The sequence below is a fragment of the Trichosurus vulpecula genome, chromosome 1, assembly GCF_011100635.1.
Source record: "Trichosurus vulpecula isolate mTriVul1 chromosome 1, mTriVul1.pri, whole genome shotgun sequence".
NCBI classification, from domain to species: Eukaryota; Metazoa; Chordata; class Mammalia; order Diprotodontia; family Phalangeridae; genus Trichosurus; species Trichosurus vulpecula.
This window is the reverse complement of record NC_050573.1, coordinates 67,985,157-67,997,882: the sequence shown is the minus strand read 5'-3', so window position 1 is coordinate 67,997,882 and position 12,726 is coordinate 67,985,157. Positions and strand designations below refer to the sequence as shown.

The 12,726-nt window shown below is 41.3% G+C and overlaps 1 protein-coding gene across 5 annotated transcripts in view; it reads left to right on the top strand.

Annotated features, from left to right (window-relative positions):
- PIP5K1C (phosphatidylinositol-4-phosphate 5-kinase type 1 gamma) overlaps positions 1-12,726 on the top strand; it is a 134,910-nt gene that overhangs the window by 107,518 nt on the left and 14,666 nt on the right. For all 5 annotated transcript variants that reach the window (XR_005010152.1, XM_036753904.1, XM_036753889.1 and 2 more), the window contains exons 11-14: positions 1,161-1,245; positions 5,842-6,000; positions 9,910-10,048; positions 10,284-10,316. Coding sequence is in view for 4 of the 5 variants with exons in the window: in XM_036753904.1 (XP_036609799.1) it covers positions 1,161-1,245; positions 5,842-6,000; positions 9,910-10,048; positions 10,284-10,316 (416 nt within the window). In the remaining variant the exon portion in view is untranslated. The remainder of the gene's footprint in view (positions 1-1,160; positions 1,246-5,841; positions 6,001-9,909; positions 10,049-10,283; positions 10,317-12,726) is intronic.

The following is a 12,726-nucleotide window of genomic DNA, read 5'->3' as shown; positions in this document are numbered from 1 at the left end:
TCTGGAAGGAGAGATTTTGGAACTAAAATTTTCAGAATGAATGTAAAAAAAACTGCCATTAACTACCTGCGTGATCTTGAACAAATTGCTTTTCTCTTATAGGCCTTACTTTCCTCCTCTGTAAAACTAAGAAGTTCATCTGAGTTTTCTTCTAACCCTGAAAAATCTTCTGATCACAATCCCCATATAAACTCCCCAGAAGAAAGAGGAAAGACATAGAAGGCACTGTGTAGCCAGTGTATAGTCATAGAGGTGGCTTTGAAATATAAAATAGGATTTGGCGAGAGATTAGAGCATGGTGTCGTCCCTAAACATTGGTTACTATGTGTCCTGAGACCTTCCCTCTCTGATTTTTCCCCCAAATTAAGCAGCATCATCAGGCTAATTATAAACATTAAAATGTAGGTTTCCTCAGCCACTGAAATCATCGCCATCGTCAATGCTAAGGTAAAACCTAATTAGAATTCACTCAAGTGCTTCTAGTCTTTGGATGTTATAAAAACTAGAACAGTTTCCAACGAAAATAATTATTAGTGTTGTATTAGAGAGGGATTAATTGTGGCAACTGGGTGGCACAATGGATAGAGAGAGTGCCAGGCCTACAGTCAGGAAGACTCATCTTTCTGAGTTCATATCCAGCCTCAGACACTTAGAACTGTGTGACCCTGGACAAGTCACTTAACCCTGTTTGCCTTAGTTTCCTCATCTGTCTAATGAGTGGAGAAGGAAATGGCAAATCACTCCAGTGTCTTTGCCAAGACCCCAATGGGGTCACGAAGAGTTGGACATGACTGAAATGAATGAACAACAAAAGAAAGGGATATAGCAAGGAGGGGCCCCAGTGAGCCAGCCAGCTGGAAAAGAGCTCAGATGAAAGGATCATGGAATTTAGAGCTGGAAGTTACTACAGGGATTCTCTGATCCACCCTACCACTCCCCTGTTAACAAAAGCGAAGCCTAAAGAGTTTACATGACTAGCCGTAGGTCACACAGGCAGTAAATAACAGAACAGAGATTTAAACCTAGATCCTTAGAATTAAGAGCTTATTCTACTCTGCCACAATGTAAAGAATGTTTTCAACAATCTTATTTTTTCTTTCTTTCCATCCCACCTACCCCACTTCCATTTTCCTTTTTAATGTGAACTATTCCATTTCTAGGACACCGTCTCTGTGCACCGCCCCAGCTTCTATGCTGAGAGATTTTTCAAGTTCATGAGCAACACAGTCTTTCGGAAGAACTCCTGTGAGTATGTCTCAGCATGTGGGCAAAGACATCTGGCCCAGATCCTTGCCAGGGGCTGAGAGGTTTGGTAGAAGAGAAAAAGGAATTTGAAAGCAGGGATCCTATGTCAGAGGAAAAGGAAAACCTTTCCCCACCATAAGAATATATCCCCAGGAAATGGGGATGAAAGAGTAACAGGCAGGGAGTTTGGAACTTAATGAGAGTCCTACAGAACACAGTTTTAAAAGGCAGGTTGTGTAATGGAAAGTAATGACTGTTCCTTGCCAAAACTAGTCCCTCTGTTTGTGATCTCCTCCTAGAATTTGCACCTTTTACCATCCTTTTTAACTCACCTTTGATCTTCTTATCCACTGGCTCCTTCCCTGTTGTCTACAAACGTCCTCAAGTATCCTCCATCCTTAACTATCATTTGGTACAGCCATCCCCTCAAGCTACCATCTTATAGCCATTCGCCCTTCACAGCCAAGTTCCTTGAGAAATTCACCTATACTCATTACCTCCACCACCTCACCTCCCAGCCTCTTGAAGTTTCCTAGTCCCTTGCCTTCTATCTTCCAACCTCACCCCTCAGCTCTGCTGTCTTTAAGACTCTCAGTGATCTCTCATTTGCAAAATCCAGTGGCCTTTCGATCCCCATCCTTCTTGACCTCTCACTTTTCTTGCATACTCTCAACTCTTTTGGCTTCATTGGTGCTACTTTATTCTACTTTTCTTCCTACTTGCCTGACCATCCCTTCTAAGCCTAATTTGTTATATTATCAAGTTTGTCCTGCTTCCTAACCATAGGCAGTCCCCAAAAGCTTTGTCCTGAAGCCTCTGTTCTCTATATACTTGTTCTCTTGGCAATCTCATTAGCACTTAGGAGTTCAGCAATCATCTCTATGCAGATGATTCCCAAATCAATAAACTCTGCCCTAATCTTTCTCACATCACGAAATCACCAACTGCCTACTGAACTTACCTGAATATCCCATAGGCATCTCAAAGTCTATACATCTAAAACGAAATTATTTATCTTCCCTCCCCACCAAACCTGCCCTTCCTCCAAGCCTCTAATTTCTATTGAGGGTATAACTAGGAACCCAGGTTTTCTAACTCAGCTTCATCATTCACCCCCTTCTGTCCCTTACCACCCTCATGAGTTGCCAAGTCTTATCAATTATACCTCCACAACATTTCTTTTTTTAATTCGTATTTATTTATTTTTAGTTTTCAACATTCACTTCCATAAGATTTTGAGTTCTAAATTTTCTCCCCCTCCCCAAGATGGCATACAGTCTGATATAGGCTCTACATATTTTCACATTAGTCATGTTGTAAAGAAGAATTAGAACTAATGGGAGAAACCACGGGAGAAAAAAGAAACAAAAAAAGTAAAGAACAAGAAGTCTGCTTCAATCTGCATTCAGACTCCATAGTTCTTTTTCTGGACGTGAATAGCATTTTCCATCATGAGTCTTTTGGAGTATCCTCGGATCCTTGCATTGCTGAGAAGAGTTATCAGAGTTAGTCATCACATAGTGTTGCTGTTACTGTGTACAATATTCTCCTGGTTCTGCTCACTTCACTTAGCATTGGTTCATTTAAGTCTTTCCAGGTTTTTCTGAAGTCTGCCTACTCATCATTTCTTATAGCACAATGGTACTCCATTATATTCATATACCACAACTTGTTCAGCCATTCCCCAATTGATGGTCATTCCCTCAATTTCCAATTCTTTGCAACCACAGAAAAGAGCTGCTGTAAATATTTTTGTACATGTGGGTCCTTTTCCCTTCTTTATGATCTCTTTGGGATACAGACCTAGAAGTGCTATTGCTGGGTCAAAGGGTATGCACAGTTTTATAGCCCTTTGACTGTAGTTCCAAATTGTTCTTCAGAATGATTGGATCAATTCACAACTCCACCAACAGTGTATTAGTGTTCCAATTTTCCCATCTTCTCTAGCATTTATCATTTTCCTTTTCTGCCATATTAGCCAATCTGATAGTGTGGTGTGGTACCTCAGAGTTGTTTTGATATGCATTTCTCTAATCAGTAGTGATTTAGAGCATTTTTTTCATATGAATATAGCTAGCTTTAATTTCTTCACCTGAAAACTGCCTGTTCACATCCTTTAACCATTTCTCAGTTACCGCCACATTTTTTTCCATCCATCCCCTCTTTGTCTGTTTCTTCAATTCTTAAATGGGGATAATTACAGCATCTACCTGGCAGGGTTGTTGTAAGAATCAAATGAGATAATATTTGTAAAAGGTGCCTAGCACAGTGCCTGGCACACAAGAGGTACTGTGGAGACGTTTATTCCCTTCCTTCCTCCCCATACAGCAGCTGCCCTAGTTCACACCTTCGTTCCCTCTTGACTGGACTACTCCAATAGTTTCCTGATTCATCTCCTGATGCTGGTGTCTCCCTTCCCTAATCGCTTTTCCATACGGCTGCCAAAATCACCTTCCTATTCAAGAGTCTTATTGCCTCCCTATTTCTTTTAGGATAAAATACACATTTCTCCACATTAGTGCTCAAATCTCTCTACTCTCTGTCTCTAGTCTTCCTTTCCGGGTTGATTTCCCATTACTTCCCTTCATATGTACATTCCCACGGAGCTGGCCATCTCCCACCTTTGCCTAAGCTGACCCTGTACATAGGGTATTCTCTCTCTTCATGGCTGCCTCTTAGAATCCTTCGCTTCCTTGAAGTCCTCCATTCAGGGGCTACCTCCTCCGAGAAGCTTTTCCTGATTCTCCCTCACCGTTAGTATTCTCTTCCTCCACAAGAAAGTACTAATTGAAATTAGTTAGTAATAGCTTCCTTTAGTTAGTATTAGTATTCTCTTCCTCCACAAAAAAAAAAATTGTAAATATTCTCTTGCTCTTCTTGGCTTTTTCTGGGTATATACATATAATATCCCCCTCCCTCTCCCTCTGGTAGAATGTAAACTTCTTGAGAGCAGGAACTTTATACTTTTTTGTGTTTATAACCTCAGAACGAGCACATACAGGCTCCAGGATCTCTCCTATGTGTATTTCACATAGTGGGTGGTTAACAAATACTTATTGAGTGAATGTCAGAAGAGCACTGCATTAGAAATCAAAATCTGGGCAGAAGTTCCATTTCTGCCATTAACTTACTATATACCTTTGAGCAAGGCACTTACCATTTCTGGGCCTCAGGCCTAATACCTGTAAAATGAGGAGGGGACCAAGGGTCCCTTCCATCTCTTAAGATTCTAGAGGGGAAAACTTCTCTTTCAGTCAACATTTATTAAGCACCTACTGTGTACTAGGCACAATGCTAATCCCTGGGGACACAAGGACAAAAATAAAATGCAATCCATGCCTTCAAGGGATTTACATTCTACCGAGTGATACAGTATTTACGCTGAAGGGTATACATTATACAGAGGCAAATTTCAGCTCAATAGAAGTCGTCTTCCTAACAACTACAGCTATACAAGAATAAAGCAAGTTGTCTTTTAAAGTTAATGAGTACCCTGTTAATAGAGGGCTTCAGACAGAAGCTAAGTGACCATCTATTGTGTGTGTTGTACAGGGAATTCATATTTCAGTTATGGGTTGTTTTAGATAACTCCTAAGATCCCTTCCAACTCTGAGACTTGTGACTATATGTCTCTTTATATGTGTACATGTGTATAAATGTTTATACATATAAAAACACAAAAAATGATAGCTAACAATACAAGTCTCTAGATAGTAATTGCCAAATGAATGTGGTAGATAAGGATGGCAAGAGTTTAGAGGAAAAGGAAACAGAAACAGATTAAGAATACGGGGGGCTATGAGGCATACACCCTCTTAAAGTTGTAAGAGGGGATCCCTACAATATGTTAAAATAGTAATATAGAAAACAGCACCAAATACAAGATATTTTTCATATATGTGTATATGTGTGCCTGAGTCTCACAATTGAATTGATTTTAAAATGTTCTACTAAAAGAAATGTGGAATTGTAAAAATGGAGCTTGAGAGTCTCTCCAGCTTGGAGGTCCTGGTGCAGCCTCTCCTTTTGCTGCCACGTTAATTGCCCCTGGAGCATTAACATGAGTAAGTTGGTCGTAGGAGGCTTCATGGAAAAGAAAGGGACATGAGCTGGACATTGGCGGTTAGGGAAGAATTAGATTATAAAAATTCACATTTACATATGAATCGAGGTTTACAGAGTGCTTCCCTTCTCCTGGCCCTGGGAAGCTGATAGTGAAAGTATTATTAATCCCATTTTACGGATTAGGAAACTGAAGCTCAGAGAGGTAAAATTACTTTGTTGAGGCCACTCAGTCAGAACTGGGATTCGAACCTGTCTTTTAATTCCAAGATGAGTACTTGGCTGCTTTTCTCAGATGAAGGAATTATGAGAGCAGACAATCTCAGATGAGGTAAATGGTATTGAAACTGGAAAGCAGAGTGGGGAGTGTTAAGGAAACCAGCTTGACTATAGCACAATTCACGTTAAGGGAGAAGAGCAGGAGATGAGGGGAAAGGTGATTTGGTTTTTGTTTTTAAAAAGAAGATGCTTTATGAGGCTTAGTATCCTGACTTTTCTTTTCTTCCTGCTCTGCCTCATCTTTCTGCAATCCAGCTTTGAAATCATCACCATCAAAGAAGGGCAGAACCACTTTGCTAACAATCAAGCCTGGACCAACAGCTGCCTTCTCTGCCAGCCAGATTCCTAGTGAGAGGGAAGAAACGCAGTATGACCTACGAGGAGCCCGAAGTTATCCCACATTGGAGAATGAAGGTATTACCATCTTTCCCTGGCCTAGAGTGATAAGCAAACCACAGAACTCCTCTCTTCCAGAACCCTCCCCTGGACCAGTCCAAGTGGATCAAGTGAAACTAGGAGAAACTCAGCTATGTGCACAACCTTACCCAGATCTGGCCAAAGAATCACAGAGTCTGACAGATGGTAGGGACCTCAGCAGCCTAGTCCAACCCACATGAAAAGAATCCCCAGTAGGACATACCTGACAAGTGGTCATCTGACCTCTGCTTGAAGAGCTCCAGGGAGGGGGAACTTAACAACCTCCAAAGGCAGCCCACTCTACTTTCAGACAGCTCCAAAAGTCCCTGGAGAAGAATTGGTTCCCCTGGTACTCATTCTTCATTTATTGAGCACTGACCACATGCTGGGAACACGAAGGTGAAATGAGGCAGCCCTGGCCAGCATTCAGACTGCTCCCAGGCTAGTTTAGGGAAGGGGGTGTGTATACAAATTAGTATATAGTAACAAGGAGTAAAGGGAGGGTCTGAGTTAAGGTCCAGAAGCCTGCGGATAAAACAAAGAGCTTGCATTTCTGTAAGGATCGTTATGTGCTTTCTTCACAACAGCACTCCTAGAGAGGTAGTATTTTTTAGAAGCACTTTTTGAAAGTAGTGTATTTTCATTTTACAGTGGTAGGAACTAAGCTCTGGCAGGAGTTTAAGAGACTTGCCCAAGATTACACAACTTTGGGAGTGAGGGACAGGTGTCTCTTAACTCCAGGTCCAGTTCTTGCCCTATTGTACCATGCTGAAGAGAGAGCCCTTTCATTTGGAGGGCTCTCAGGAAGGGTTCACCTGAGTTGGGCCTTAAAAGAAGGAAAGAATTTCAGCAAGTAGAGATGGGGGGGAATAAATAATTCATTTCAGACACATGCAAAGAGATGGGAGAGAGCAGAATGAGAACAGAGGATAATACATAGTCTAGTTTTCTAGAACATAGGATACATAAAGAGAGAGCATTGTGAGAAAGCTGGAAAGAGTTCGCAGCCCACTTGTGGAGGGCCTTGAGTGCCCTATTTCCTACAGGATGCTTTATTCTACATACAGTGTAGGGAGCCACAAAAGGTTTTAGAATAGAGGACTGAAATAATAATAGCAGTATATTGGGAAGGTTAGTCAAGCAATTATGTAAACAACAAATTAGAGTAGACATTAGAAGGGAGACCAGTTAGAAAGCTATTCCATTATGACAGGTGAGAAGTGATTAGAGGTAGGAATGGGAAAAGGGGGTGGCAGAGTGGGGGGATTAAATATAGACGAAATAGAATTGACCAGACTTTGGCAGGTCATTGGATGTGGTAGGTGAGGAAGAGAGAGAAGTCAGAAGTGACTCTGAGGGGTCCAGCTTACATTATTTAAAGAATGATAATGTCATCTAAAGAAGTAGAGAAGTTGGGGGAGGAAGTGAGCTCAGTGTTGGTCCTGTTGAGTTGGAAGTGTCCAGCAGACAGGCTAGAATGTCAGGTTCCTTCTCAAGGAAGAAACTGATGACTCGCAGTACAGATTTGGGAGTCATCTGCGTTAAAGTTATAATTGCAGCCAGGATGAGATGACTAATACAGAGGAGAGAAAGAAAAAGGCCAGAGGCACAGACTTGAGAAATACCCTCAGCTACTGGGCAAGAGGAAAATAAACAGCATGGCTACCATGAGAGCTCCATTAAGATTACGTACCACAAATTTATAGTTAAGTTAAAATGTCATGGCATTGTCCAGTTATGCTTAGCAGAATGAGAGCAGTAGAGAAATAAAATGGTGGAGGTTTACCTTTAGGGAAAGGAGCTTCTAGACTGAGAGATGGAGAATCCTTCATAGTGGAGAGATCACTGGAATTGAGGCCAGAAGACCTGGCTTCAAAACCTAGATTTGGCACTTACTACTTGGATGACCTTGAACAGAATGCTTAAGCTCTTTAGGCATCAGATTCCTCATCTACTGAGGGGGTTGGACTGCAATCTAGAATTAGATGATCTCTCACATAACACGTAATAACACGTAATCTTAGGAGCCAAAGAAACGGAAGCTGAGTCAAGTCCCAAAAGAAGCAGCTTCAAATGCTGCAGTGAGGTCAAAGGATAAGGACTAAGAGGAGATTATGTATTTGTTAATAAATTAATTAAACACAGTGGAAAAAAAATAGCTGCGGTATTAGGATGGAGTCAGGTACCAGATTGCAGAAGGATGAAGAATAGTTTGGTTAGTGGTAAGGAAATGGAAACAAGTATAAACAAATCTTCCTAGAAACTTAGCATTGAGTAAAGAAGAAAGGACAGTAGCTTGATGGAGTCAGGAGTCTTTTTTTAATGGTTTTTGGTGTAACAGCAGCCACTTCATTACAAATAGTGACAAGTACAAACTATACATGCACGTAATCCTAGACCTCGATCAGGTAGCTATAGTGCTCAACTTTGTCCTAGTTAGTTAAATCCCAGTTATCTTCCTGATATTAAGGCTTCCTTCAGGATGTTTCCATCTACTGTCTTGTATCCAGCTTTCCTTTAGTTCACAGAAATGTTGCTTTGGCTCTTTGAAAAGTCTGTAGTTAAATATGGTAATTTATATTGCTTGACTCTGAATACCTCTGACAGTGGTTTCCTTTTTCTTCTTTTTCTTCATGGGGGGAGGGGCAAAGTGAGAGGAAAAGAAAACAAACTTTAATTGAAAATAAAATTTAATTTTAAAAAAAGTTTATTATTTAAGGGAAATTTCTTTATTTTAGTAAATGAGAGACCTAAGCAAGTTTTCAGACTGACCAAAAGGAGCCAGCAGAGGTGAAAAGACTGAGGATTCATGGGGGAATCAGATAATTAATAGAACAAATTCTATAGGAGGTACTGGATCAGTGGCACCAAGGAAGGGATATAGAGGGACCCACCTCATCCTCTCAGACTAGAAAGGAGAGGATATCTGGGGACATATCTCAGGGTGGCTAACCTAGGATGGCCTCAGTGTTCTTGGGAAAGTAGAATAAAGTAAGAGGAGAAGAGAGTGAATTGAAGCCCTTGAAAAAGGGTTTGTGGAGTACTGCCTTTGTGGAGAATTGAGTCAATGAGAAATGAGTTTTAAAATTGCCATCCAGCGGTAGAAGCCCAATTAAGATACAGTAGGAATGAGAGAGGAAGTCAGAAAGGATAAAGGATTACTAAGCTACCATGAGAAAGCTCCATTGAGATTATGTACAACAAATTTATAGTAAGTTAAAATGTCATGATATGGTCCAGTTATGCTCAGCAGAATGAGAGCAGTAGAGAAATACAATGGTGGAGGTTTACCTTTAGGAAAAGGAGCTTCTAGACTGAGGGATAGAGAATCCTTCATGTGGCAAATCATGGAGTCAGGGCTTTGTAAGGATTATATAAGGCAGTGTCATCTAAGTGTCAGATGAGTAGTGCAAAAAAAAGTAGTCTAGGAGAGGAAGGGGCAGAGGTTGAGGAGAGGGATCAGGGAAGGTTTCATAGAAAAGATTGGCATTGAGAGATAGATAACATATTAATAGCCACAATGAAGGGGTGGATGAGTTACATGGGGAGAACAATGTGAACAAAGTCAGAAAATCATAAATATAGCCAGAGGATACGAGTAGAGTAATTTGCCTAGAGTGGAGAGTACATGTAGAGGAGCAGTGGGAGATGAGACTAATGGAGGCCAAACTGCGAAAAGCTTTGAATGGCAGGCTGAGAGATAAACCTTTTTTTGTCCCGTAGGCAATGGGGGGAAGGGGACATGTGGATTTTGAAGGGGAGAGAGAATTGTTGAAAATTTTTGCAAATATATTCTTGACAACCTTAATGGTATCTTAGGAAAGAAGACAAAGAGTTAGGTGAATCTGCTTTGTTGGATGGATAGTAATTTCCTTTTCTTCTTCTGGCTGGATATGGTCCCTGCAGGCAGACCTGACCTACTGCCCTGTACTCCCCCATCATTTGAAGAAGCAACTACAGCCTCCATAGCTACAACCTTGTCATCTACATCCCTCTCCATCCCTGAGCGATCTCCTTCTGAGACCTCTGAACATCCCCGATACAGGTAAGATTGGCTTACTTAACTAGCCCACAAGATGGCTGGCTGTCCTAAGAGCTCCAGCCAAAGACAGAGCATGGAGAATCCATTCTATTGCCCCATGTAGTCAAACCCAGAGCACACAAATCATTTAATGAACTCTTTTCTGGGGGCAAAAAAGCAATTATCTCCACTGAGAGCTAGGGTGGGAAACTAGAAACTTGTGGGCCAGATGAATGAATTTGTGGATCTGTCTTCACAGGCGCCGCACACACTCCTCTGGACATGACACCCGGTAAGATCCCTGGTCACCCTTGGAACAAATACCTTAGATGTTGGGGCTTGAATGTTGACTTCTCCATCAGGGTTGGGAATGATGGTTCTAAGCACTCTTGGTCAATTTGTCTGCCTCAGGTTTACCTGACACCCACTTGTCATGTGATCTTTCTCTGGGGTGAGAAAATTGTCATTCTAGGACCTCAGAATCACAGAATTTCAAAGCTGGCAGGGACCACAGTGGCCATCTAGTCCAACTTACACCTAACAGGAATATGCTCTTCAACAGTTCTAGTAAGTGTCCTCCAGCCCTTGCTTGAAGACCTCCACTGAGGAGAAAACCACTACCTCAGTGGAGGTAGTCCATCACACAGAAGTGATATCCAGAAGGATAGCTCTAGTTGTTAAAAAAGCATTTCTTGTCATCAGGCTTAAATTTGATTCTTTACAACTTGTGCTCATTACTTCTAGTTGTGCCTGCTGTGACCAAATGGAACCAGACTAATCCCTCCTCCAAGTGACTGCCCATCATGTACTTGAAGACAGCTCTTTGTTTCCCTCTAAGTCTGCTTTTCTTCAGCTAATCATTCCCAATTTCCTCAATGAATCCTTGTGCAGCATGTACTTGAGGGGATGAGCCATCTGTAATGCCCTTCTTTGGACAACAGTGTCCTTCCTAAAACATGGCGTCCAGAACTGAACACAACTCTCCTTTTGTAGTCTGACGGGAGCAGAAGCAGTGGGACTGTCACCTCGTCATTCCTGGTTATTCAGCTTCTTGTAACACAGCCCAAGATCACATTAGCTTTCTTGGCTGCCGTGTTATGCTATTGACTCATATTAAACTTGGTAGCCCACCAAGACTGCCAGCTGTTCTTCAGATGAACTGCTGTCTAATCATCCTTCTGTCATCTTGCACTTGCAAGAGTACATCTTGAACCCAAGTGTAAGGCTTTTACATTTATCCATACTATTAAATTTCACCTAACAGGCCTTGATTCAGGTCTCTTCAAGAGATTAAGGTCTCTTCAAATCCTGACCTTGTCATCTAATGTGTTAGTTATCCCTACCAGCCTGTTGTCCTCTGTAAATTTGATAAGCATGTCATCTATATCTTTATCCAAGTTACTGATGAAAATGTTCATGAGTGCGAGGCCAAGTCCAGATCCAGGGGCACTCCAGTACCTTCCAAGTTGACATCAAACTTTAGGCCAACCATTCGACAAGTTCCAGATCCTTCTATCTGTCATCTAACTCACATCTCAATATTTTCTACAGTAATAGTACATGAGACTTGTATTAAATTCTTTGCTAAAATCTAGGCAAACCAAACCAGTCTCAGTAAAAGGAAATTCAGATGATCAGGTATGACCTATCCTTGATGAAGCTCCTTTTGATCCCTGCTTCATTTTCTACATGTTCAGGAACCATTCCTCTAATAATATATTCTAGAATTTCCCCAAGAATCAGTGTAGCTCATTGACCTGTAATTTGCAGACTCCATTCTTTTCCCTTTTTTGAAAGTTGAAATATTTGCCTTTCTCCCATCCTACACTGCTTTTCAAAGATCATGGACAAGAGCTCAGCCATCTGTCTCATCTGCTAGTGATTTCAGTGCCTGAGCATGCTTGTCTCTGTCTGTCTTGAACTCAGAACAGGTAGGTGCTTTCTTATTATCTCCTTGTTTGTCTTGGGTATTAATTCCCCGTGAACCCTATTCATTCCATCATTTCCAGACCAAATATCACTCTCTGCAGAAAAAAAATTGAAGAAAGCTCTCCCTTCTATGCACCCACAGTTAACACCTGCCTAACCCATCAGCCGCTCCGGGCAGCAGCCTGTTTTTCTTGATCACCATATTGTCCCCAACAGAGCTTAAAAAACAAAAAGTAATCCTTTTGCCATCCTTAGCTTTTCTTTGCAGCCTCAGTTTATCCTGAGCTTTGGCATTACTGATATGTTCCTTACCAAACTATCCCATGCTTTTGTATTTAGCTGCTCTTATGGCCCTGGTTGTCCATGTCTTTTTAACATTAAATTGGTTATTGAATTCCCTGTGTGCCCACATCACACTCTTTAGATAAATCTCCTTACAGCTGTGTAGCAAATGTCACTATTCCAAGTGTTTTCCCATCTTTGTAGTCTGTGGTCTATGTTCTAAGGGCTCTTCTGGTTCTGACATTTGAATTGTATGGGTTCTGGTGGAAGGTCCACCATGATATAAATCCTAACTTCTCTTAGGAGTCATACATCATTTTGTCATTCATTCATCTGTCTCAACCCTGTTTCAGTCTGTTTTTATTCACTGCCTGTGCCACCTAATGGGATAATAGATTGATATAGCAAGTTTGTGAGCTCACGTAGGAAGCAGGATTTCCTATGTCATCCTAAACTTTCTTTGTCCAAGTTTCAGAAGTTCCTCCCATTTG